Source organism: Pan paniscus, chromosome 11 (genome assembly GCF_029289425.2).
Source record: "Pan paniscus chromosome 11, NHGRI_mPanPan1-v2.0_pri, whole genome shotgun sequence".
Classification (NCBI taxonomy): Eukaryota; Metazoa; Chordata; class Mammalia; order Primates; family Hominidae; genus Pan; species Pan paniscus.
In genome coordinates, this window is record NC_073260.2 from 14,851,468 (window position 1) to 14,876,028 (window position 24,561).

General features: G+C 59.1%; 1 protein-coding gene across 1 annotated transcript; it reads left to right on the forward strand.

Annotated features, from left to right (window-relative positions):
- The first annotated feature begins 557 nt into the window (after nucleotides 1–557).
- On the forward strand, nucleotides 558–22,670 carry NR5A1 (nuclear receptor subfamily 5 group A member 1). The gene is made up of 6 exons (XM_034929032.3): nucleotides 558–660; nucleotides 734–875; nucleotides 3,235–3,860; nucleotides 10,788–10,907; nucleotides 12,706–12,853; nucleotides 20,941–22,670. The coding sequence occupies exons 1-6, from the start codon at nucleotides 559–561 to the stop codon at nucleotides 21,186–21,188; spliced, it is 1,386 nt and encodes a 461-aa protein (XP_034784923.1). The 5' UTR covers nucleotide 558; the 3' UTR covers nucleotides 21,189–22,670.
- Nucleotides 22,671–24,561: the final 1,891 nt, after the last annotated feature.

Below are 24,561 nucleotides of genomic sequence, written 5' to 3' on the forward strand. Positions count from 1 at the left end.
GTCTGTGTCCCTGGCACTCTCGGACTGGCCTCGTGTCTGCGCCCGGCGGCGTCGGTCGTTGTCTCTCGCCAGAGTTTCTTCCCATCTCTGGCTCCCCCGGACTCTGTCTCTGCCTCCTTCGTCTCTGTCGGGTTCCCAGAACACCCGGGCCGGGCGCCCCAGCGCTCCTGGGTCCCCTGGCGTCTTCCCCGCGGCTGAGCCCATCTCCTTTTCTCAGAATCGGGGTTTTGTTCTCAGACAAACGAATCCCAATCGAAGCGCATCGAACCCGAGGGCCCCAGATCGGGCGCGACGGGGTCCGCGCGGGAGGAGCCCCCCGGGCGGGGCGGGAGCGTGGGGCCTGGCAGGGGAAGGCCGGGCGCGGGGACTGCACCGGACCCACCCCGGGACGCTGCGCGGGGCGCTCGGTGGGTGCCGGCGGCAGCGCCTGGGCACAGCGAGGGGATTACGCGACGGGCCGGCGACAGCGGCTGGGGCGGCGGCCGCGGGGACCCCAGGCTGCCGGTCTCCGCCGGCCCTCCCTGACCCGCTGTCCCTCCGCAGGCGGACGCCGCGGGCATGGACTATTCGTACGACGAGGACCTGGACGAGCTGTGCCCCGTGTGCGGGGACAAGGTGTCCGGCTACCACTACGGACTGCTCACGTGTGAGAGCTGCAAGGTGAGCGGCGAGCGCGCGGCAGGGGTGCGGCAGACGGGCGCTGCGGGGCCCCGCTGACTCTCAGCTCCCGCAGGGCTTCTTCAAGCGCACGGTGCAGAACAACAAGCACTACACGTGCACCGAGAGCCAGAGCTGCAAGATCGACAAGACGCAGCGCAAGCGCTGTCCCTTCTGCCGCTTCCAGAAGTGCCTGACGGTGGGGATGCGCCTGGAAGGTGCGCGCCGCGCGGGCCTCGACCCCTGACCCCCCACAGCCTGAGGGGGTAGGGGGTGGGGGTGGGAGAGGGGCTGAGGGGATAGTACCATTGGCCTTCGCGAAGGCCCCTCGTGCGACATTAGGGCCCAGTCGCTACAAGAGAACCGGGCGCTGGCGCTGGGTGGGCCTCGGGCAGGGAAGGGACGCTGGCAAGGCCAGCCTGGGTTGGGCTGAGAAGTATCCAAAAGTGAACCCTATGGAGATGACTCTTTCCCCAGCCCCTGCCAGGGCCCCAGCACAGGGTCGGCAGAGCTCCTCCCTCTGTGAGGAGGTCCCCATCCCCCCAAAATACCCAACCCCAGCCAGCAGAGGCCAAGTCCCAGTGCCCGCACTGTCAGTCAGGCTGGGTGACATTGGGCAAAATCCTTAACCTCTCTAAACCGCAGATTTCCCATCTGAAACATGGGCTTGGCCGGATGGAGCGGCTCATGCCTGTAATTCCAGCATTTGGGAGGCTGAGGCAAGAGGATCACTTGAGCCCAGAAGTTTAAGACCAGCCTGGGCAACATGGAGAAACCTTGTCTCTATAAAATATAAAAAAGTAGCTGGGCGTGGTGGCATGTGCCTGTAGTCCTAGCTACTCAGGAGGCTGAGGTGGGAGGATCACTTGAGCCTGGAAAGTCGAGGCTGCAGTGAGCTATGATCACACCACTCCACTCCAGCCAGGGCCAGAGGGAAACCCTGTCTCAAAAAATAAGTACATAAAAATAAAAAGGAAAGAAAAGAAAAGGCAGAAAGAGAAAGAAAGAAAAGAAAAATGGGCTTAACGGCAGCGCCTTCCTCCAGTGAGTGAGTGTGGGGATCGGTGCAGGCAAGCTGAAGGTGCCTAGGCGTTCATTGCCGCAGGTTAGCTGTCAAGCCCATCACGCTTTCCATTAGGATCTGCCCACCACCACTGCCCAGCCCCCACACATTCAGCTGCCCATCTGCTTGTCTGTCCATCCATCCGAAGGGCTCTCTGGTTTATTGGCTCAGCCAGTGAGATTCCTTCCCGTCATGTTCTTAGCCAGGCCCTGAGGGGGCCGGGCAGTGGGGGACAATTGAATTGCCCCCAAGAAACCCAGGCCCCTCTTTGCCTCCCTACCCTCAACCCCAGCTCTCAGCCCAGAGAGGAGGAGGTAAGTTTTGGCAGGAAAGATTTGAGCTTCTGGAGGTGGCCGGTCACTGGACTGTGTGCTGAACAGGCAGTGGTTGATTAAGGTCCTGGAACAGTGTAGAAAGCCCCAGGTGGCTCTGAGAGTGGTGGACCACATGCCCTGCCACCTGGAGAAAGGACTCCTGGATGGGAGGGGGACATCCTGTCCTGTCCCCAGAGCCCATGCCCCTAGTGCCAGGTCCCAAGGGGCCAGATAGCTGGCTGTTGTGGGCAGTAGAAACTCCCGTGCAGCCTGCGAGCAGCACAGCGCTGCCCACCCCAGGGGGCAGGAAGATTGGCCAGGCAGCCCCCCAGCCATCATCCCTGCTGAGCACCACCCCCTCTCTCCTGCTCTTTCCCCTCGCCCAGATCCCAGGGTGGGGCCCTGTCTGAGCAGGGGCGGGGGGCACACTCCAGCTGCAGAGATGTACCTGTTGGGTCTGGCTGATGACACATTCCTCGCCAGGTGGAGGAGCTTCTAGTCGGCAAGAGAGGTCCCCTCCCCCAGCATAGAGCCTTGGCCAGCTCTAAACTTGGCTTCACATTCGCAGCCAGTGAAGGATACTTGAGTCATTTTGAAGCAGGAGCTCAACAGTCAGGCAGTCAGTCAACAAACAGCTGGACCCTGGGGCCAGCGGTGAACAAGGCTGACCAGGGTCCCCTTCCGGTCACCATCTCCCTGCCAGGCCTTATGCTGGACACCTGAGCCCAGAACTTAGCCCGCAGGAGCACATGGCATGATCCACTCAGCATGATAAGAGTGGGCAAGGACAGGGCACCTGGGGCAAGGACAGTAGAGTCCGTTGGCACGAATCCAGGAGTGCTTCCTGGAAGTAGTGATATTGAGGCTGGGTGTTCAGCAAGCACAAGAGAAAAAAAAAAGTTTGAGTCAGAAGGAAAATGAAAGGCAGGGTGGAGGTGGAAGGAGATGTGTCAAACAGAGGAGTGGAGGTGAGTTAGGTGGAGTGGAAGGAGAGGGGTCTTAGCAGGGATTGCCTGAAAAGCTGAGCAGGGCCTTGAATGCCAGGCAAAGGAGACTGACTTCCCCTGTGGTCAGTGGGAGCCATGAAAGGGTGTTGAGCAGGGGAGACAGCGGTCAGATTTGTTTGGAAAGGATCTGTGGTGGGGCAGCATGGAAGGGGGCTTGGAGAGGGTGAGTCTGACCCTCTGCCCCTGCCCACAGCCGTGCGTGCTGACCGTATGAGGGGTGGCCGGAACAAGTTTGGGCCGATGTACAAGCGGGACCGGGCCCTGAAACAGCAGAAGAAGGCACAGATTCGGGCCAATGGCTTCAAGCTGGAGACAGGGCCCCCGATGGGGGTGCCCCCGCCGCCCCCTCCCGCACCGGACTACGTGCTGCCTCCCAGCCTGCATGCGCCTGAGCCCAAGGGCCTGGCCGCTGGTCCACCTGCTGGGCCACTGGGCGACTTTGGGGCCCCAGCACTGCCCATGGCCGTGCCCGGTGCCCACGGGCCACTGGCTGGCTACCTCTACCCTGCCTTTCCTGGCCGTGCCATCAAGTCTGAGTACCCGGAGCCTTATGCCAGCCCCCCACAGCCTGGGCTGCCGTACGGCTACCCAGAGCCCTTCTCTGGAGGGCCCAACGTGCCTGAGCTTATCCTGCAGCTGCTGCAGCTGGAGCCAGATGAGGACCAGGTGCGGGCCCGCATCTTGGGCTGCCTGCAGGAGCCCACCAAAAGCCGCCCCGACCAGCCGGCGGCCTTCGGCCTCCTGTGCAGAATGGCCGACCAGACCTTCATCTCCATCGTGGACTGGGCACGCAGGTGCATGGTCTTCAAGGAGCTGGAGGTGAGTCTCTCCTCCACCCGGCTGGCCCTGCATCATGGTCCTCCCGGCTGCCCAAGCCTTAGCCCGACTGTCCTTTGGATAGGGCCATCCTTCCCACTGGCTTCAGGCAGTACCTGGGGACCCGGAGGCCACCCTGGGGACATTAAGGAGCATTTCCACTCATCACAGCCTCCTGGGTCCCCGCTCCCTCCCTCTCCTTCTCTCCTCCTTGAGCCTCTGCTCAAGGAGCCACTGCTGCTTTGATCTCTGCCTCTGTCTCTTCCTACTGTGTCTCTCCCTTGCATGTTGTCTCTCTGCTTCTTGGTGTCTCTGCAACCCCTTCAGCCTCTGGGGTTCCCTATTCTGGGGCTCTCTCAGTACTCATTTCCCTCATTCTCTGAGACCCTGGGCTCCCTCAAAGGACTAGCTGAGTCCTTGGGAGACTGTCTTGCCTCCCCAGGCTTCAGCCTAGTGTTGGGAAGGGGGTCCGGCCCATCCTGTCCTCCCATTCAGGGAGGCTGGCAAGGATTGGCAGTGTCACACACAGATGGGGGCTCTTAGTGTTTTAGAGTTTGGGGCATTTGTGGGCCATTCTCCTTCCCAGCTAAGGTGAAAGATCCTCCTGCCTCTGCAAATCTTGCGTATGCTGGATGGTCATGTGCATGTGTGTGGGTGTTCAGGAAGCTAGATAGGTAGGTGGGTGGGGGATTCCAGGGTCTGCCACTGATCTTCCCTGGCGAGGCAGCCTTCCTCTATGGCATGGCCTTCTTTCCCCCTGGGTCGAGGTACCTGATGCTACAGTAATCAGGAAAGCAGCAGGAGAAACTGAGGCTAGACATAGGAAAGAACTTCCCAGTCTTCCCACCTAGTGGCTTGAAGAGCCTGAGGCCCCAGAACTGCCCCTTCAGTGCCCTGGCTCTCTGAGCCTCCCTAGAGGCCCCTCCAGCTGACCAAGGCCTGCCCCTCCCTGGCCTGGGTTCAGGCATTCTTTCACCCAGGGCTATTGGTGTTTAGCTTTCCCAGGCTGCCCCCCTGGCTGTTCTGGGGCTGGGTGTAAACAGCAGGGCCCGTTGGCTCCGCTGCTGGGGCCACTGCAGCCTTGAGCAGCATTGTCAGTGCTGACGCCACTCGGGCCTGGGCTTCCTCCAGGGGCATGAGGCCGGATGGGCTGGGGGCACTGCCTGCCCTGGCTGGTAGGTGGGGGTGGGTGCTCCGAGCCCTAGGGGCATCGCAGGACTGGGGCCTGGGCCATCTGGGAGTCGAGGATTGATGGTGGTGGCTACTGCTTCCACCGTGGAGCGCCTGTCATGGCTGAGGCCTGGGGATGTACCATGTGTCTGTCATGGGGTGGGTTTCTCACCCCAGCCCCTTCTCAACACTGCCCGCCTCTCTGGTCCGACCTAATGGATGAGGCAAAAGGCAGGGTCTTGAATACTCCCACCTGCCTTCTGCTCATGGCTGGAGGCCCTGTTGGGGATGAGGACCCCACGCACCTTGGGTTGGTTGCTAGCTTCCCTCCAGACTTCCCATGCACCCCCTGTGCAGAGGGGAGGAGGAGCAAGGCATTCCCGGCCTTCCAGAACCCTGGATTGAGGGGCAGGGCACTTCCTCTGGCTGCCTTCCTAGTCTCCCGGGGATTTTCACGCAGGATGGGAAGGGCTTTTGTCCCAGCTTTGCTGAGTGTTTTTTCCTGCTTCTGGCTTCTCCGTGGTCCAAACCTTCCTGCTTCCCCTTCTCAAAGTCTTTGAATTGAGCCCGGGATTATGAGCAGTGGTCACCAGCTTCTCTAAAGGGGCCTTGCAGATAAGTACCAGCCCAGCCCTTAGAGTGCCTCTCGTCAGCCATGTGGAAGTTCTTTTCCACTGGTCCAGTGGACCCTGGGCTGGTGTCTCTTTGCAAAGTCCAGAGGTGAGGAGACAGAAAAGTGGGAGGGGTGTGGGTGACTCCGGCATCTCTTCTAGCTGATCATTCATTTCCCCACCTCCAGACAGGACACATCTTAGCAGACAGAAGAGGGGGCTCTCTGGCTCTGAGAGTGGAGCAGCCCTTGGGCTGGACACTGGGGACATTAAAATCATCTGGACCCAGGAAGCTGCCAGCCTGGAGGAGAAGTCAGACATGTACTTAGATAATGCCAGTGCGAGGTGCCCAGGGCTCTGAGAGCCACGGAAGGGGCAGAGGGGACCCTGGGGGGAGAGCAAACAGCTCTAACTAAGGAAGTCGGAGAACAGTTCTGTGCCTTTCTAGAAAGTAGAGAAGGTTCAGGGAATTCCAGGCAGTGGGCACAGCAGAGGCGAAGGTCCCGAAATGTGAAGAGGCATCGTGTTCCGGGAGTTCCAATGGGCCTGTGAAGCAGGGCTGGAGAGGTTGGCAGGGCCAGAGCAGAGCCTGGACCAGGAGTGGGTCCTTGGGCAGTGGGTGATGGATGGCTGCGGGGCTGGCTGGGGCTCCAGGTTCCGGGTCAGGGAGGGGCTCCCCTGACAGAGCTTGGGCTCTGAGCAGAGGCCCACTCAGCCCTCTGATGCTGATGACATCTTGCTGCTCGGGAGGAGTCCTGGAGTCACAGCTGAGCTCTCAGGGGTGCCAGGGGCCCAGTTGTGTCCGATGCTGAGCTCCAAATGCCCTCTTGGGGTCTTCCTCCCCCATCTTCTTTCCCAGCTGGTATGGGGGTCCCTCCGTCTCCATTTTTCCATCTCACACCAATCCCAGCATGATAGATTCGATAGTAGCACAGAAGTGAATATCAAAGACTAGAATCAGAGAGGCCTGTTGTCAAGTTCCAGCTCTGTCACTTACATGCTGTATGATTTTGGGCAAGTGACTTCACTCCTCCGGGCCTCAGTTTCCTCGTCTTGAAAATGGGAGGAGTTGAAATAATGTCCACCCCATTGGATTGTTGTAAAGGGTTAGTGAGTCAGGACAGGGTAAGAACTGAGCGCGGGCAGTTTCGGAAGTGGGGTCGCAGCACCCTTCCTCTCTTCCCCTTAGCTACACTGTTTAATCGACGCCTGCAGGCTTATGCAGGCCTTGGCGGGGAGGCAGCAGGGAGAGACACATTGGACCCAAGCTCCTCTGAGCACACGATTGTTCTGGGACCGTCTGAGGGTCACTTTGTCCTGCGCTTATAAAGCAACTTTTTCCCTGTGAGGTGGAAGAAACTCACCTGTACCTGCTGCTTGGTGGGCAGCAGTGCCCAGGGCCCAGGCAGTCAGCCTCTCGTCACTTACTGCGAAGGACAGGCTGGGAGGATGCAAGGGAGGACCCGGGGGGACGGCGGGGGCCAGGAGTGCCCAGTGACCCATTTTGACATCCGTTCACCCTCAACATCCAGCTCCGAGGCCCCCACTGACAGCAGATTTAACTGCCCAGATAGACAGTTTCATTTAAGCGGCAGTAACTGTCAGTCCTGGGCTGACAAATGACATCTCACTGACCACTCTGCCGGCAGAGCGCAGTGGCCAGCCCGTGGTGTGTCAGCCACCAGAGAATTACACAGCCCACCGGCCTTCACAGCCAGACCGATCGGACCCCAGGGGGCTCCAGAGGGGCCCTGCTGGGAGGGAGGTCAGCTTGGCACCCATAAATACCGGGTCTCTGAGGCAGCCTGCAGAGCGTCAAGGCTCCAGGAAGATTTGTGGCGGTCCGGCGGGAGGGGTGGATGGCTGATGGGCCCAGCAGACAGGCCAGGCTGGTGGGAGACCCAAGGGCTGGGGCTGCAAATGTCATTGTTCCCAGGGCGACAAGGAGGCCTGAGGGTAGAGGAGCCTTTAGCTTAGGGAGGAAACTTCGGAAAGTGAAAACCAACCCTCTCTGGTTAAAGGAACCTCTTAGCCACCTGCTTTCTCATGCAGGGGGGCTGGCAGCTATGGCCCTGTGGTTTTCTTTTAAATAAAAAGAGGTTGTGTGTGTGTGTGTGTGTGTGCGCATTCTCATCTGTGTGGGGAGTGTTTTGGAGTTTGGTGTCTTTATGCATCCATCTGTCCACCCAAGGAAAGCAGTGAGTACAAGACCTGCCAAGGGGCAGGTGGGATCCCGGCCGGGCAGCATCCACGTAAGAACCAACAGCAGGTCCACCGATTCCCATACATCCCAATGTGTGTTCTTATGTTTTAACCAAAAAAGAGAGAAATTACATTTCCTGCTTCACAGAACAGGAAATTAGGGTGGAGGATGCATGGCCGGATGGGGGCTCGAATGCAGGGCACGGGGCACCAAAGCCTCAGCGACCATATTGCGGCTCTGTGCCCCTGGCACCCCTATCAGCCTCATTGGGCAGGGCTGCCCCATCCAGGGTCTAAGGTCTGGGTACAGAGCCTGCTCCCAGGGCTGGGCCAGCCGGGTCACCGTGACCCATCTGCTTTTGGCCTGAAGCCTTATCTCCTCATTCTACCCCTTATCGCTTCTCCGCCACCTCCCCACCCCCTTGTGTCTTCGTTCTGGGCGCAAGCGTGTCTGCTCCTGTGGGCCTGCGAGGGGCGGGGGGACAAGCCTGGCCCTGCACCACCACCTGGGTGTCTATGGTGGGCCTGAGTTTTTCTTGCTGCCAGTGTGACCCCTGGGCAGGCCCCTCCTTCCCAGGTCTCAGGAGGTTCTCAGGTCCCCAGAAGTCTGGCCAGTAGGAACCTCTGGGCAGAGCCCAGCTGCCTGAAGCCCGAGTGTTACCTCCGGCAAGCCTCTGTTTCCTTATCTGTAATGTGGGCAGAATGTCGGCAGGGCAGGGGTGAGGTGTCCTGTGCCACACTGGGCGCCGTGCCTGGTGATAGGTGCCCTCTGAGCCTTGGCTCCCTCCTGGAAACCGCGGCTCCATGGGGGCTGGCACTTCCGAGGAGAGATACGGAGAGATGGCCGAGTCAGCCCCTGCCCAGGCCTCAGTCTCTCCGGGACCCTCCCAGTCAGGGCTGAGCCTGGGGGCACACGGCTGATGGTAGGGGCTCTGGGAAGAAAGCTTTGCTGGGAGCTGGAGGGAGCTCTGGACCCAGAGGTGAGGTGTGGATGGAGGGAATGGACACAGACCTCCCTCTTTTCCACCACGTGGGCCCGGAGGTCTGTCTGTGTGCAGTTCCTGACTTCTCCCTCTCCTTTTCTCCCCTTCTGTCTGCCTGAGGACACAGGCCCCAGGGACGCCCCAGGAGAGAAGGGGAACAGAGAGCGGGGTGCTTCTATCTCCTACGAGACAGAGCTGTTCATTAGGCTTGGCCCAGTTCCCCTCTGACTGGGGGCTGCCCTTAGGTGGGGAGCAGTCCCTCTGAGCCTCTGGTCCCAGGTAGAGAGTGGTCTCTGTGTGCCTCTGGCCCCAGATGGGGAGTGGCCCTTCTGAGCCCCTGGCCCCCAGTGGGGAGTGGTCTCTCTGAGTCTCTGGCCCCAGGTGGTGAGTGGCCCCTCTGAGTCTCTGGCCCCAGGTGGGGAGTGGCCTCTCTGTGTCTCTGGCCCCAGGTGGGCAGTGGTCCCTCTGCTCTCTGTGCTTGTCTTGCGGAGCACCTTGCCAGTCATCAGCCCCTCTGACCACTGCTCTGGGGCCCAGAGAAGAGCTGAACACCAGTTCTGCCTCCCCAGACCTCACAGGTATTGGTGAAGACAGAGGCATTTAACTGATGCCATGAGATGTTGCAGATTCTGCATCCAGAGGGTGGAGAGGGCCTCGAGGAAGGAGAGGGATCAGGTAGAGGATCTGTAGAGGAGGCAAGGAGCCTGTGAGAGACCAGGAACTCCTGGATGGCAAGGAGGGTGAGTGAGAGGTCCTCTTCCACACCTAGTGGTTAAGAGCGCAAATCTGGAACTAGACAGAGCTGTGTGGCCTCTGTTCAGTTTCTTCTCTCTATCATGCGGGTGGCGACTATACGAAACTCGCAGGGCTGTAGGGCTGCAGTGGAATGACTGTCAGCTGTCATGGTTTGCATTTGCCATAGGGCACGGCCCAGGAAGGTGCGCCAGAAGTGTCTTTTGGGTCGATGGTGGCCAGCTGGTGAGTGGCACGGGCTGAGAGGGATGGGGCTGTGTCTGCCCAGGCCCATCTGCAGTGCCCAGTGTGCTTCCGAATACCCAGAAGGGCTCGTTTTGTCACAGTGGAGATGGTGGACCGGGAATGCCAGCCGTGGCCCTGGCCTGGCCCTGCCTCTGTGTGATCCCGGGAGAGTCTCTTGCCCTTTCTGGGTGGCAGATTCCTCAGCTGAAAAATAGGGATTGGGGCCAGGGGATCCCTGGCTCTGCTTCTGAGTCCTGCAGAGTCAAAGGACACTCCAAACAGGGGCTGGCCCTGCCCCTGCACCGAGTGTCTCTGGCCGCAGCCTGGGCATTTGGAATCAGCCCCTCGTTGCTGTTCGTTTCTGCTTCATGTGCCAGGCCATTGCCGCCCCCTGCTCATGCCCTGGGCCTGACCTCAGGCCAGGTGGGACCTCCCTCCTCCTCCTGAGGCTGAGAGCTCTGCGTAGGCCTGGGGGGAAGCCCTTGGTTTCTCCCTCATGGCTCCTGTTTGAGCAGTTGGGGCTGCCAGAGGTGTGACTGACCACAGGCTTTTAAATGTGGACAAGGTTAAAATTAATAATAACCTTGCCAGGCATTTGTAGGAGTCCTTTGCAGAGCACCTGCATGGACATTAGTCACTAACATGTATGGCATACCTAACATGCAGTGGACTATCTGCTCAGTACTTTGCCCACTTTACAGATGAGAAAACTGAGGCACAGAAAGGTTACCAGGACTTACGTAAAGTCATACAAAAGACAGAGGTAGGGCCTGAAGCCTGGCCCATTCAACCCCCAAACACCCCTTTGTTAACTGGCCAGACCTCTGTTGCACTTTGATAGCGTAGACATCTGGGTAGATGGGCACAGAGAGGTTAGCTTGCCCAGGCCGCACGCCTAGTTGGGTCTCAGTGGGAGGAGAAGGGGTGAGAGGAAGGTCCCCGGACCCTGGCTGGAGCCCGGCCCCCCGCGTGCCTCTTCCTTCCAGGTGGCCGACCAGATGACGCTGCTGCAGAACTGCTGGAGCGAGCTGCTGGTGTTCGACCACATCTACCGCCAGGTCCAGCACGGCAAGGAGGGCAGCATCCTGCTGGTCACCGGGCAGGAGGTGACCAGTCCCTCGGCCCCGCCCCTGGGCCCCGCCCTGGCCCCACTGTGCACTTCCAGGATTCAGGGCCCCGGAGAGGAGGACCCAGGCCTCTCGGGGCTGGCTCTGGGCACCCTAATTATCAGCCCTTTCCCCACGTTCATGGAACACCCACTGGCCCAAACCCTCTATGAGCAGCCCTGGCCCAGGCTTGAGAGGCGCCGGCCCCTGGGAGCCCTGCTCTTGGGGAGCAGCTCAGGGGGTGTGGGCATGGTGAGGAGAGGCTCATGGAGGAGGAGGTGATGGTGGCCCTGGGTCTGGAAATAACACACTGGAGTTGGCTGGGGAATGAGGGATGACGGGGGCAGTCCCCACCTCTACCGCAGGCTCAGAGAGGGTGGAAGTGTGGAGCCCCTGGGCCCTGCTGGTGCCGGTGTGGGGGTGGCATGAGGTGAGAGATGAGGGAGGCTGGAGGGTTGCTAGCGCTGGGTTAGCGGGCAAAACCTTGCAGGCCCTAAATCTCGAATGAATGAATGAATGAATGGGCAAAGGGCTCCAGAGAGCTCAGAGTTGGAATTTGGGCCCCCTTAGAGCAGGGAATGAGGATCTGGGGAGTAGAAAGTCCAGATGCAGCAGGGGTCCAGGGAGAGCTTTAGGAGGAGGAGGGACATGGCCAGGTGGTATCTGAGGAGGCAGGCGGAGGGGTCAGGATGGGAGGTGGGGGGCCAGGGTGGGGACACGGGGGCACAGCCACGGAGGAGGACTCACCTGGAGAGATGGGCTATAGGGAAAGAGAGGGAGGGAGGGAGGCAGAGAAGGGGGTTGATGGCCGGGGTCCAGCCTGCTGGCAGGAGCGCCACTCTCAAGTGGGGACACAGGAGGGGCCGTGGGGTCGGTGGGTGCTGTGGGGTGGGGAAGACAGACTCTGCTCCCAGCTCCAGCCCCCCCAGGCCCCCGCTGCTCATCTCCAGCTCTCGCCTCGGTGTCACAGGCCATCGGGGCAGGAGGACGGGACGGGCAGCACTGGTCCCAGGGGGGTGTCTTTGGGGCTCCCTGTGAGCACAGGTGCCTGCAGTCTGCATGAAGTGTGGGTGTCGGCAGGCCGGCTGAGTCTCTGTGGCCATGGGAATGCCTGTTTGTGTGTGTGTGTGTGTGTCTGCCTGTGTTTTATTGTGCAAAATCTCCACACACATCAGTGTGTGGGTGTCACTGTCTTCCCATCAACCGGTAAATGTGATCACATACATGGGTGTATGTATTGCCGTGAGTGTGAGCGTACAAGGGCGGGTGTGGCCGTGTGCACATGTGTGTGCCTTCACTTCATGGAGTGGGCGACCCCATGACTGTGTTCGTGTGTGTGTGTGTGTGTGACTCTGAGCTGAGCTGTGACCCAGCGTGTAGGTGTGAACATGGGGGCTCTGGGAAGCCATGTGGATGTGTCTGTGTATCCCCACACAGGCCTGCCCTCCCCGACCCCTCCCCTCCCAGCATGTAGAGGGGCCCCCTGAGCTGCTGGTGCTGCTGGGCCTGGTGCTGGGGTTTGTGTGTGAAGCAGGGGTGGACGCGGGCAGAACGTGGGTGCCTCAGCTCCGGGCTTGGCGGGTTGAGGAGAGCTCGGAAGGGTAGGCCCAGCAGCGTCCCCGGGGCTGTGCAGATGTCACCCGTGCCTGGCTCGGCACCAAGGCTGGGCCCTCCTGACCCCAGCCCATCTGACCTGCACCTCCAATCCATGCCCTCAGCCCTGCATCCCCCATCAGAGAGCCACCTGCCCGGACCCACGTCCTCTGACTGTCCCCCGCCCCGTGCCCTCTGCCCCCAGGTGGAGCTGACCACAGTGGCCGCTCAGGCGGGCTCGCTGCTGCACAGCCTGGTGTTGCGGGCGCAGGAGCTGGTGCTGCAGCTGCTTGCGCTGCAGCTGGACCGGCAGGAGTTTGTCTGCCTCAAGTTCATCATCCTCTTCAGCCTAGGTGAGTGCAGCTCCAGTGACAGAGAGGTGGAGACAGCCAGAGGCGGGCGGGTGGGAGGGTGGGTGAGGCTGGAGAGGTAGCCCTGCTGTGGCCAGAGTGGCCACGAAGGAGCCTCGGGGAGAAAGGACCCCTCCCTTACTCATTCAGTGAACAAAGGTCTGAGGGCCCCCGGCCAGGGCCTGCCTCTTAAATGGGGGCTGCTCCCCCTCTGGTGGCCCATGTGACTTTAGGATTTTTATTCCAGGCTCCCATCCTGGGGTCCCTGTTTTCTCTAATCCCTGGATCTAGGGGGCCCCAATTTTGACTGTACCTCCTGGGGGCCTGGACCCCTTTGCTCATGCACACATGCATCCATTCATTGACTCTACAAACAGGCACCGAGAAATTGCACTGGAGAAGGCACTGGGAATACCGCTGTGAGCAAAAACCCCCCAAGCCCAGCCCTTGTGGTACTGACCTTCTCTAGGGGAGACAGATCATGAGCATAATATGATTAGTAAGACGTAGGTTCCTAACACGATTAGGCAGGCATAGCCAGGAAGGTTGTGACCAGTGCTAAGGAGGAAAAGAAAGCAGAGGAGAGGCAGAGAGCAGGTCTGGCCCAGCCCAGCCCGGCCACCCACCTCACTCCCCAAGCACCTGGGGGGTCTCCCTCCCGTTGCCCTCCTGACCCCAACCCTGCCTGGGCCACTCCAGTCTGCACCCTCACTCCCTGGAAAGCCATCACAAATGCCCTCCCCATGCCCAGAGATGCTGAGGACATAGCTGTCCCTTGCCAATCGTGAAAAGACCTACAGCCTGGGTGGTTAGGGCTGAGACAGAGAGATGGGTGTGGCTTAGGGAACCCTGGGTGGGGAGCAGAGCTCTTTCTGGAAGGCTTCCTGAAAGAGGGGCATCTGAGCAGGGTTTTGGAGGATGAGTAGGAGTTTTCTGGGGGAATGAATTATTTTGCAGTGATGCAGGTGGGATGGAATAGAGATGAGTGAGTGCTTCATCACCTGGAGAGGGGGCAGGATTAAGGTATTGTCTTGGTGGCTGGCATTATAGTCACAGTCTGGGAGGGGTGTGCCTGCCAGAGAGAGGGAGGAGTGGGGAGTGGGGAGTGTTGCGGAGACAGAAGGGATTAACGAAAAGCGGGAAGCCCAGTGCTTGGGTGGGATTGGTGACATCCTCCATGCCATGTGGCTGGGTGCAGTGGGCTGGGTCTCCTGATTCTGGCAGAACAGGCTGGTAACTGGAGGGCTTATCTGTAAGGCCACCTTAAGCCACCTCTCAGGACACCAGCCGGGGCTCTGCAGGGGTCAGCAGGGGACAGCCATTGGGGTGGGGGGCGGGTAGAATCTTGGGCAGCCAGTTAGGAGCTGTGGCCTGAAATCCTTACAGGAGCCTCAGGGACCCAGGCCCGGTTGGCTGCAGCTGGGGAAGCTCCCTCCTACCTCTGCCCGCAGCGGCACCTTCCCCGCAGCCTGCCAGGCTCAGCAGACTGGCACAGGATAGAGTCACAGACGTGCGTGGTGGGGGTCTGTGTGGTTGGGGCGTGGAGCCTGCAGGAATTACATGAACGTCTGTCTCTGCATGCGTGCGTGCTGGCATGTGCAAACGATGAACTTTCATACGCTTGTGGTTTCTTAAGTGTTAGCCTGTGTGAAGAGTTTGTGTGTGACTGGGGACGGACCGGGAGATCTGGGAACATGAGGAATTTGTGGGGAAGGGTGGTGCTTGGAGGCACCTAGAATTGGAGTGTGTGTCCGCAGGAGTCCGGGTGGTTTGTAAGGTGAGAGTTCTTGACCTGGCTGCCATCACAAGGCCACTGGGAGGGCCTTAAGGAGGGGTGGGTGGAGGGTGGGCTATCAGCCAGCAGGCTCCTTTGCCAGGGCTCTGTCTGTCCTTGGGTGTCCCCTGAAGGGCAGGGACATTGTCTTGGCCCCCAGCCCCTCTTCCCACCAAAGCCCTGTGCATAGCTCTGGCGGCTGCCGGGGGTGAATCCAGGACTTCTCCTTCTCTGGGACTTAAGGAAGATGGCAGAGCTGAGCCCTCTTCTCTTGGGTCCAGGTGTGGGCGTGCTCAAAACTGGAAGTGCCCCACCCTCATGTCATGCTGGTCATCAGCCTTTTTTTCCAGATGCAGCAGCTGAGGCCTGAGAGGTGGGAGAGGCTCCAGTGCTGGGCTGGAACAGGCTGAGTTGAGGGGAGAAGGGTGCGTGCGCACTCCTGCTGTGTGTGTGACAGAAGCAAGGTGGCAGAGCGCTTAGGAAAGGGAACTAGGTGGGGATGAGGAGTGGTTTCTAAATCTGGTCTCTGGTCTCTTTCTGGCTGTGTGCCCTTGGGCAAGTCACTCCCCTCTCTGAGCTTCTATTTCCCCCATCTGTAGAGTGATCCTCCTAGTAATCCCTAACTTGTTACAAGGATTAAATAAGAGAATTCCCCAAAGTGTCCCAGTGCTTGGCTGACCCCTGGGAAGTGTGTGTCGGAATTGTTTTAATCATAATCACCATTATTAAGTTAATGTGCATATGCATAAGTGAAAGAATGAAGTGAATGAACGAAGCAGCTCACAGTCTCCATCTGTATCATTGTGTCTGGCACAGTGCTTTATCCTTGGGCACAGGAACATGGGTCTGGCTGATGTGGGTGGGTGAGCCCTGAGCCCAGCAGGCCAGGAACCTGGTGAGGTTGGGGGTACCAGAGGAGGAACAGGAGGAGATTCCAGGACCCCAGCTGATGGCAAGCAGTGAGAGAGGGATGTAGGGGGCTGCAGAGGCCTTTGGCTGGCCAGTTCCAGGTTGGGAGAGGAACCCCATCAGTTCAGTGTGATCAGGGTTGGGTCAGAGGGGAGAAACCAGCACCACCTGGCTATCCGGGAAGGCTTCCGGGGGGTGGGGGCTCTGAGCTGGGCCTAGCAGTATGAATAGGAGCATTCTGGGTGAAAAAAAAACAAGCAGCACTAATAGCTTTCCAGACTCAAGGAACAGCTTGCGCAAAGTTCTGGGGAATCCTGAAAGTTCTGTGTGGCTGTAGGGGTGGGGACGGGGTGGGGAGGAGGCTGGCGAGGGGACAGGAGCTGAGCTGTGCAAAGCCTTGAATGCCGGGGCCTGGTACCTTGAACTTTCCCTTAAGCAGGCAGTAACATGATGAAATTCGCATTTTATCAAGACCCTTCTAAGTGCAGCATGGGAAAAGGATGGCAGGCAGGCAGCCCAGAGCCCTGGCAGAGGCCAGACCTGGGGCTGGGCTGGAGCAGACTCCAGGGTCTGGAGCAGAGGTCTCCTCTCCTGATCCCACCCAGACCACCAGAGCTGGGGCTCCAGGGAAACTGGGACCCGGAGAGGGACCGCCACTTGCCAGCAGACCTCCAGCTGGCGCGCAGGGCGTCCCCCTCGGGGGCGGCTCCGCCCTGGGCCGGACAGCCTGGCCGCGAGTGCTTGTGCTCCCCCACCTGCCCCACCGCCCTGCGGCTCACTCAGCGCCTCCTTCGCGCCTGCCTCCGCATAAGGGTGCCATTTGGTGTCTAAATAGCCGTCTCGGGAGGGCGCGGAGGCAGGTAAGGAGGTTTAATTAAAATTAGTGCCTCTCTCCTGGCAATCACGGTATTTATGAAGATGGGCCCGGCTGGCATTGTTCTGCCGAGGACTTAATCGAAGCTTAATGGATTGACCTAACATTCGATTTCCTGACTTCCATTGAGGCGGCGGCAGCAGCATTCCCTTAAGCGTTTGCAATTTACCCACTGCTCCGCGCCAACAAAAGGCGGCCTGAATAGCAGCCCCACTCGAGGGGCCATTGTGCGCGGGGGCGCCTGCCTGAGTTACCGCTATTGGGACAACATTCTTTATGCCTCGCTGGAATGAAAGGATTATTCAAATATTCAATTAAACCATGAAAAGGGGGCTTTTCTGAGAACCTGGGGGCCCCCAGCTCTGCAGAGCTAGCGGGCTGCTCTCCGAGGTGGGGGCTCCATCTCCCAGCTCCCTCCCACCTCCACCTCCGCGAGCGCCGGGAGCTGAGCGGGCTTGGGGGGCGCAGGCTCCTCTCCAACATGCCAGTCTCCAACCTTCGGGCGCCCAGGGCCCAGAGCTGGGCATGCAGATGAGAGCCAGCTCCTTGCCACCCTGTGAGGCAGAGATGAATTTTCCCCTGTTGTGCAGATGACAGGAAACTGCAGCTCAGAGAGGGGAAGTGACTTGCCCAAGGTCACCCAGCTGGTTGTAAAGCCGGGATCTGAACCCCTGACACATGAAGGGGGCGTCTCCAGGTTTGTTTGACCCCGCTCCCGTGTCTGCTGGAAGAACGGTGTGGTGTTCTGTGGGTTGCTGGCACCGTCACATGTGTTATCCGCTGGAATCTTCACAATGATCTCTTTAGAGACTGGGGGTTCAGGGAGGCTTGGGGAAGGGGAGTGACTTGTACAAGGTCTCCAGATGAGGAGGAAGTCAAGTCTAGAGTCCAGAGTAGCCTCTCTGGGGGAATCCTAGGACCCCAGGGGTGGGGGATCTCGGACAGAACTCATGGATGGCATGGGACATAAAGTTATGTCCAATCCCACAGGAACATGCATCCCAGCTTGACCCAGCTCCTGGGCAGGGGGCCCCAGTCCTGCTTGCCTATCATGGGAGACTTGGGCTTTGGTGTCAGAGAGACTTGGGTTTGAATCCAGGCTCTGGCACCTTGTGTGTCTTGAGGGGGCCCTGGTTCCCTGAGCCCTGGGGATGCACTGCCCTGCCTGTCTGGATGTCTGCTGAGATGAACTGAGCTGGGTGCAAAGTGCCTGGGGGGTGCCCGGGAAACTGGGTCTGGGCTTCTGGACTGTAGCCACTGAGGCTCCGTTAGCGACTGTGCTTCCCTCCCCCGGCCCTGTGGCTGACCTCTGGGGGCAGTCGGGGGTTTCCAACCTGCTGAGAGCTGGGAAGCCATAGAACTGCTGGGGGTGGGGGCGTCCCTGAAACCTGTCCTCCTTCTGCACCCACCCCCGCACCCCCGCTTCGGTGTCCCTGGCGCAGTGCTGCTGAGAACAGTAAATCCCAGTAAAGCCGAGGCCCTGGTCTTCCCCAGCCCCCTCCCGCCCATGCCCCTACTGCGGTATCCTGGCCGGTCCTCCCCACTCCAGCTGCTTCCTCCAGGACCCTTTACTGATGTGTGGCCTTGAGCTGGTCCCTGTCCCCCTCCGGACCCACATTATGAATTGTCAGAAGAGAATGTCAGGAGACTTGCTCAGCCCAGGATGGTGGGGAGCGAAGGCAGATGGGACAGGGATGGGGCCAGCAGGAGCTCAGCTAGGTGACATGACTTCCCATGACCTTTGAATATGTCTGGGGCAGCCCAGGCTAGGGAGTAGGGCTGTTCCATACAGTTGGGCAGGTCATTCACTGCACAAGAGCACCTGGGCCAGGAGGCGTTGGGATGGATATAGCAGTATCTCTCTGGACAACGGGGAACTTCCATGTAATTGGCATAAAGGTGCCTTCAGGGTTAGTGGTGACCCTGGGGAAGTGAGGAAGAAAGTGCTCCTGGCGCGCTTCAGAAGGGAGGGTGAGGAGCCTGGGCTGGGCTGGGAGGATGGAGGCCAGGTCCTGCCGTCCACCCCCGGGCCCAGCTCGGGTTTCCCTAAATCCGACTTTGGACAACACAGGCCTCAGCAGGCGCGCTGGGGGCGGCCAGGGATCAGGGTTGCCAGGAGCGTGGCGCTCTCCTGGTGCAGCGGGTGTTAAGGGGGATTAGGGGGCCAGGGCTGCACATGCTGCCTCTGGACGCCCCCGCAGCTGCAGGGCTGGGGGTGATGGGGTGGAGGAGAAGTGGGTGGATGACCATTTTCTGAGCCACTGGTCACCCCATCCCAGGCAAGGCCAGGCTAGAATTTGAGGCCTGGGGACAGATTCTGTGGGTTCCTGCTGACCCTGTGCCCCCAGGCTGGGCACCTCCTAGAAATGCTGCCCAGGAGCTGAAAGAGGCCTGCAAGCTGTGACAGGAACTTGGGTGACAAGAAACTGACCCTGGCTCTCCCCCTCCAGGGAGGAGGAAGGCTGGTCAAGTCAGGGCGGGGCAGGTAGCATTGCACCTCAGCAGCGGCTGGGATTCGAATCCACGTCTGTCTCACTCCAAAGACATTTTACTTTCTGTCTCTTCACTGCACCTCGGGTGTGGCGGACACATCAGTTGCACTCCTCTGTTCAATCATTGGTGCACGCAGAGCCAAACCCCCTCCACCTCTCCGCAAAGGGAACCCTTCCTTGATGTTTAATGCGGGTCATCCTGTTTGCCCCTGTCTTCCCATGGCACGTCTGCTTTGTGTACAAGCTTTATTTATTTATTTATTTGTTTATTTATGTATTTATTTATTTATTTAGAGACAGAGTCTTGCTCTGTTGCCCAGGCTGGAATGCAGTGGTGCAATCTCGGCTCACAGCAACTGCCACCTCCCGGGTTCACCTGATTCACCAGCCTCAACCTCCCAAGTAGCTGGGATTACAGGTGCGCACCACCATGCCTCGGTAATTTTTTTTGTATTTTTAGTAGAGATGGGGTTTCACCATGTTGGCCAGGCTGGTCTCGAACTCCTGACCTCAAGTGACCCACCTACCTTGGCCTCCCAAACTACTAGGATGACAGGTGTGAGCCACTACGCCCGGCCAACAAGCATTTCTAGTTTATGTACATGGCTGAGCCTTATCGATCTCATCCTGACCTCCCTTCTGTGATTTTTGTTTTCCGCTCAGTCCCAGGCTTTGCCCTGCATTGTGTGGGCTGCCTGACTTCTGCCTATTGCACACGCCTCCTTGGGGTGTGGTCACCACGTGGCCATCCAGGCCCCCTCCTTGCCACCATGAGCAGAGATGGCCCCTGACTCATGAGCTTTGGCTTAGGATTTTTTGACTTTACGGTGGTGTAGAAGTTGAAAAACATGCATTCCACAGAAAGCATGCCTGGAGTACCCATGTAACCCTTCTGTTTTGCGTTTTCAGCATGGTGTTCAGTAAACCCCATGAGATGTTCAACGCTTTATTGTAAAATAGGCTTGCGTCAGGTGATTTTGCCAACTGTAGGGTAATGTGGTCTGAGCACATTTAAGGTAGGCCAGGCTGTGATGTGCAGCAGGTCAGGCATAGTAAATGCCTTCTGACTTATGATATTTTCAGCTTGCGATAGGTTAGCCAGGATGTCAGCGCACCTGCACTCCTGCAGTGAATGTGCATGTTCCCCCATGGCCCCATGAGAGTCCTTCCTGGGGGTACTGGAGCCTGTCTGTTGGTCACAGGGGAGACTAAAAGCACATGCCAGCTGTCCTCTAGAATGGGGCCACCAGTCCTCCTGCGTTGCAGCATGAGATGGGATACTCCCACCCACAGTGCGCCTCTGTGGGCGTGGTGCTGATGGGGTGACAGCGGTGATGGTGGCAGAGTGGGGATGCGGATGGCAACGGTCATGGAGATGAGGCATCAGTGATGATGGAGACAAGATGGCTTTGATCGTGCCAGGGGGATGGTGTTGGTTATGGCAGCAATGGTTGGCCATGACGGCGGTGAGAGCAGCTCCCATTGTGATGGCATTATTGTGGTGCCAGCTAACCCAACCCACCGAGCTTCTCACGTGCCAGACACTGTTCTTCAGAGCACTTTCCACACAGCATCTCCCTAAATTCTCAGGACAAGGTTGTGAAGTTGGTACTGTCGTCACGCCCATTTTACAGATGGGGGACCGAGAGGTTCAATAACTGCCCAGGGATCCTCCCCGAGGGAGGCTGGTGATGGGCTTCATAATTCTTGTTCATTGCGACCACTGTGGTGATGATGATGGCAGTGATGATGGTGACAGGTGACTGTGGTTGGGTGGTTGATGGTGGCGGTGGCCACGTTCATGAAAAACACAGGCATGTGGGTATTGGTGACGATGGTGGTGTTTGTCAACCAGGGTGACAACAATGGTGATGGCGACACGGTGCCAACGGGGAGACCATGTTGCATGGTTGATGGCAGCAATGCCCATGTCTTTGATGGTCATAGGGAAGGTGGTATTGGTGATGCTGGTGACGGTGTTGGCCCAGCCCTGATGGGCATGGATGGTGACGCGATGGTGACCGAGAACCTCCCTTTGCAGATCTGAAGTTCCTGAATAACCACATCCTGGTGAAAGACGCTCAGGAGAAGGCCAACGCCGCCCTGCTTGACTACACCCTGTGCCACTACCCGCACTGCGGGGACAAATTCCAGCAGCTGCTGCTGTGCCTGGTGGAGGTGCGGGCCCTGAGCATGCAGGCCAAGGAGTACCTGTACCACAAGCACCTGGGCAACGAGATGCCCCGCAACAACCTGCTCATCGAAATGCTGCAAGCCAAGCAGACTTGAGCCTGGGCCGGGGGCGGGGCCGGGACTGGGGGCGGGACTGGGGGCGGGGCCGGGGCGGGGCCGCAGCCACACAGCTGGCTCCGCATGGTTCATTTTCTGATGCCCACCGAGGAGCCCCAGCCCCGTCCCAGAGGCCGCTGCCCCTGAGTTCTGACACTGTGTGTTTGGGAAGGTGGGTGAGGCTGGGCAGGGCCTGGCGGAGGTGGAGTGGCCACTGGCACTTGCCTGCTGCTTGGAGTGCCCCAAGGAGGTGGCTGTTAACCACCCGCCCCGCCCCCGCCCTGCTCCCAGCTCTCTCTCCTGGAGTCTGAAGCCTGCAGGTCCGGGGAGGAGGTTCGGGATTCCCTGGTGGGCCTCGACGTCCCTTGGATCAGAGGTCATCCCTTCCTCCTCTCCTGGAAACAGACAGGGAGAAGTTGAGCAGGTATCAACTCGGGGAGGAGAGAGGGTCTCCAGTGTTCCCCCCATAGAGACCAGGAGGGAGATCCTCTGTTTTGTAAACTAAGGATAACCGAGTTTGCTAAATTGAGAGGGGCTATTGGGCCCTAGAGGACACTAGGAGACTGGTTAGGACAAAAAGACCTTCTCCCTAGCCCTTCTACCCCACCTGACCTCTGCAAGAGGGGGCATTGATACATCATCGGGAAAAAGCTTTGCTCCAGGCATCACTGATTCCCTCTCCCACCCAAGGAGAACGTTTGGTACAATCGACATCCTAGCCCCATCCAGAGGTGGTCCTCCCAGGCTGGTATTTATCTGCAAGGTTGTAGTCAAGAGGTTTTTCTCCCCCCTTTTGTTTTTAAGCTTCTAGACACTCCTTGAAATGTGTGTGTGATGGAGGGAAGGGGACAGATTTGAGGACTGAAGCTGGGGCTTGGGGATCGCCACTAAGTACAGCTGATGGTTTCTCCCCGGACACTCGCCTACCAAGTACCCTTAGGGTGGTGCTGGGTCATTACTTCTGAGCCCCAGCCCCAATTCAGAGAAGCTCTGTTGCCCGCCCTCCACCCACTAGGTGAACAGCAGGACGCCCTGTTGGGGGCTTCAGGTCTCTGTGGGTGGGAATGCAAGTGAACTTGGGAGGGGGCACGGGCCTGTAGATCAGGGATAGCGCTGTTGATCCCGTCTCTGTGGCTCCAACCCGTTGGGTCCCTTGCTGCAAACCCATGAAGCTGGCCCTCAGCTCCCTGGCCCCCTGTCCTAGGTCATGAAGGACACTCTGCAGGACGAAGCACCAGGGAGAGGCCTCGGCTGTCTCCTGTCCCCGGCTGGGTGCCTGCTGTCCGTCCCGCTTTCATGTTACTGTTGCAGCTTGTGCTGAGCCTGCCCAGTTGGAGGAGACTGGGCACCCCTGCCTCCTGCCTCCTGCCTCCCGCCACCCTGTCTCAGTACCCCCCCCCCCGCCCCCTGAAACGTGTGCCCCTGGCAAGGCCGGAGACCCACAGCCCTGAAACGAGAAGTGCCCTTAAGGATCACCCCAGCCCCTGCAGCCCTGGAATAAATTTCGCAATTAGTTTGCAGCTACCTTTGCCTGTGTACCGTTCTGGGGTCAAAGCAGAACGGCCCGGGTGGATTCCGGGTGGTCTAGGTTGGGGCAGCGCTCTGACTTGGATGGAGGTGGCACGCAGACCCTCTTTGCTTCAAAACTCTGAGGAGGCAGGTGGGTGGCGGGGCCGGGTGGGGGGACACCAGGCACTGTTGGGGTTTGGGACCCACCTCATCCCTGGGACCCTGAGGCACTGGGAGGCCCGGGGGATGCTGTAGCCTCTCTGCCTGTTGCATGCTGGCCATGCCAGCTCAGCCCCCATCTTGGGGCAGAAGGAGCAGCCATTTAAGGGGCACCTACTGTGTGCCACCCTCATCTCACTGTCCCCGCAGCAGCCCTGTGAGGCAGGGGTTATACTCTAGGAGGGGAAGGCACTTGCCAAGGGCCCATGAGCCACAGACCTGGGAGACCAGACCCCTCAGAGCCCTGCCTTTTCCTGTCTGCCCCACCACGTCCCTCACAGGTTCCTCCCCAGCCCCACGTGGTGGCGGCAGTGAGCACCGCCGCCATCTGAGGCTTCCTCCACTCCAGGCCCCCTGCCTAGCGCTTCCCGCCTCATCTGGTCACACTGACTGCTCTTTGAAGCCACTTCTGTAGGTTACAGATGAGGAAACTGAGGCACAGAGGGCCCAAGCAGCTTGCCCAAGGTCACACAGCTAAAAGCGGCACAGCCATGGTACAAAGCTCCATCGTCCTGATCCACTTTGACCAACTTGACTAGTTCCTCTCCAGGGTCACCCCCGGCCTCCAGATGCTTCATGCAAATTAGAAAAACGTGTTCCCTCTCAGGTGATGCAGCCCTAGGCACACAGCTTGGCAGTGGCTTTTTTGCAAAGAAAAACGTGTCCCTCTTCTTCTTGGCACCTGTAGATGCCTTAGTTCCTGCCCTGGGCAATGTCCAGTCTTGTAGGCGGAGACTATCTTAAACCAGACTGTAGTCTGATGTGATACTGCATATGCCTGAGACAGACAAGGTGAGGAAGTGATTGACCCTGCTCCTGGGAGAGATGGGTCTGGGGAACAGGAATACTTTTTAGCAGAGGTGTCATCCAAATTGGGTTTTGAAGGATGCCCAGCAGTTCACCAGCTAGATAGGAGCTGGGGACAGTTCAGGCAGAGGGAACAGTGTGAGCAGAAGGATGGAGGGGTATCAGCCACCGTGTTTGGGGATCTAGGAGAAGTTACTCTGGCTGGAGAGTAAAGAGAGGGTGTGTATAGGGGACAAGAGGGATATGGAATGGAGGGAGTGGGGGATGGGAAAGGACTCCTTGGTCCCACCTTTGTCCCCTTCCCCACAGCCCATATGATGGGTTTTTGAGGAGACAGGAGCCTGTTGAAGGTGAGGATGCTGAGATGTAGGTGGTCAGAGGGCCACCAAGTGCCCTGCCTGCCTCCCTGCTGCCCCTTCAGGGTCCCGCCCCTCCTGTCCCCGCTGAGGATAGAGTGCCGCACTTGGCCCAGTGTTCGCAGCACAGGGCAGGGGCTCTGCTGGCCCCACGGAGCCATGCTGTCTTCTCTCTGGACTGCCTCCCCAGCCTGGCGCCTTCAAGGCCTTGAACGTCCTCTGGGCCACAGGATCTGGCCCCCACAGCCCCGAACATCTGTCTCGGGCCACAGCTGACACTCTGAGTGCTTGCTGAGGGCTGTGCCAGGAACCAAGTGCAGGACTGCGCGGACCCCTCACATGACCCGCTGGGTGAGTATGATGTCCCCCATTCGACAGAAGACGGATGGGGCATCGTGAGGCTACACAACCATCCTCAGCAAGAAGCACCTGGGCCCTGTACCTGTGTGGGTGGGGCCAGCACCCCGGACAGATTTTGTCCC

Coding starts and splice junctions, on each gene's coding strand:
- NR5A1 (XM_034929032.3), top strand. CDS start 559: ATGGACTATTCGTACGACGAGGACCTGGACGAGCTGTGCCCCGTGTGC. Junction 661..733: donor TCACGTGTGAGAGCTGCAAG/GTGAGCGGCGAG, acceptor CAGCTCCCGCAG/GGCTTCTTCAAGCGCACGGT. Junction 3,861..10,787: donor TGGTCTTCAAGGAGCTGGAG/GTGAGTCTCTCC, acceptor TCTTCCTTCCAG/GTGGCCGACCAGATGACGCT.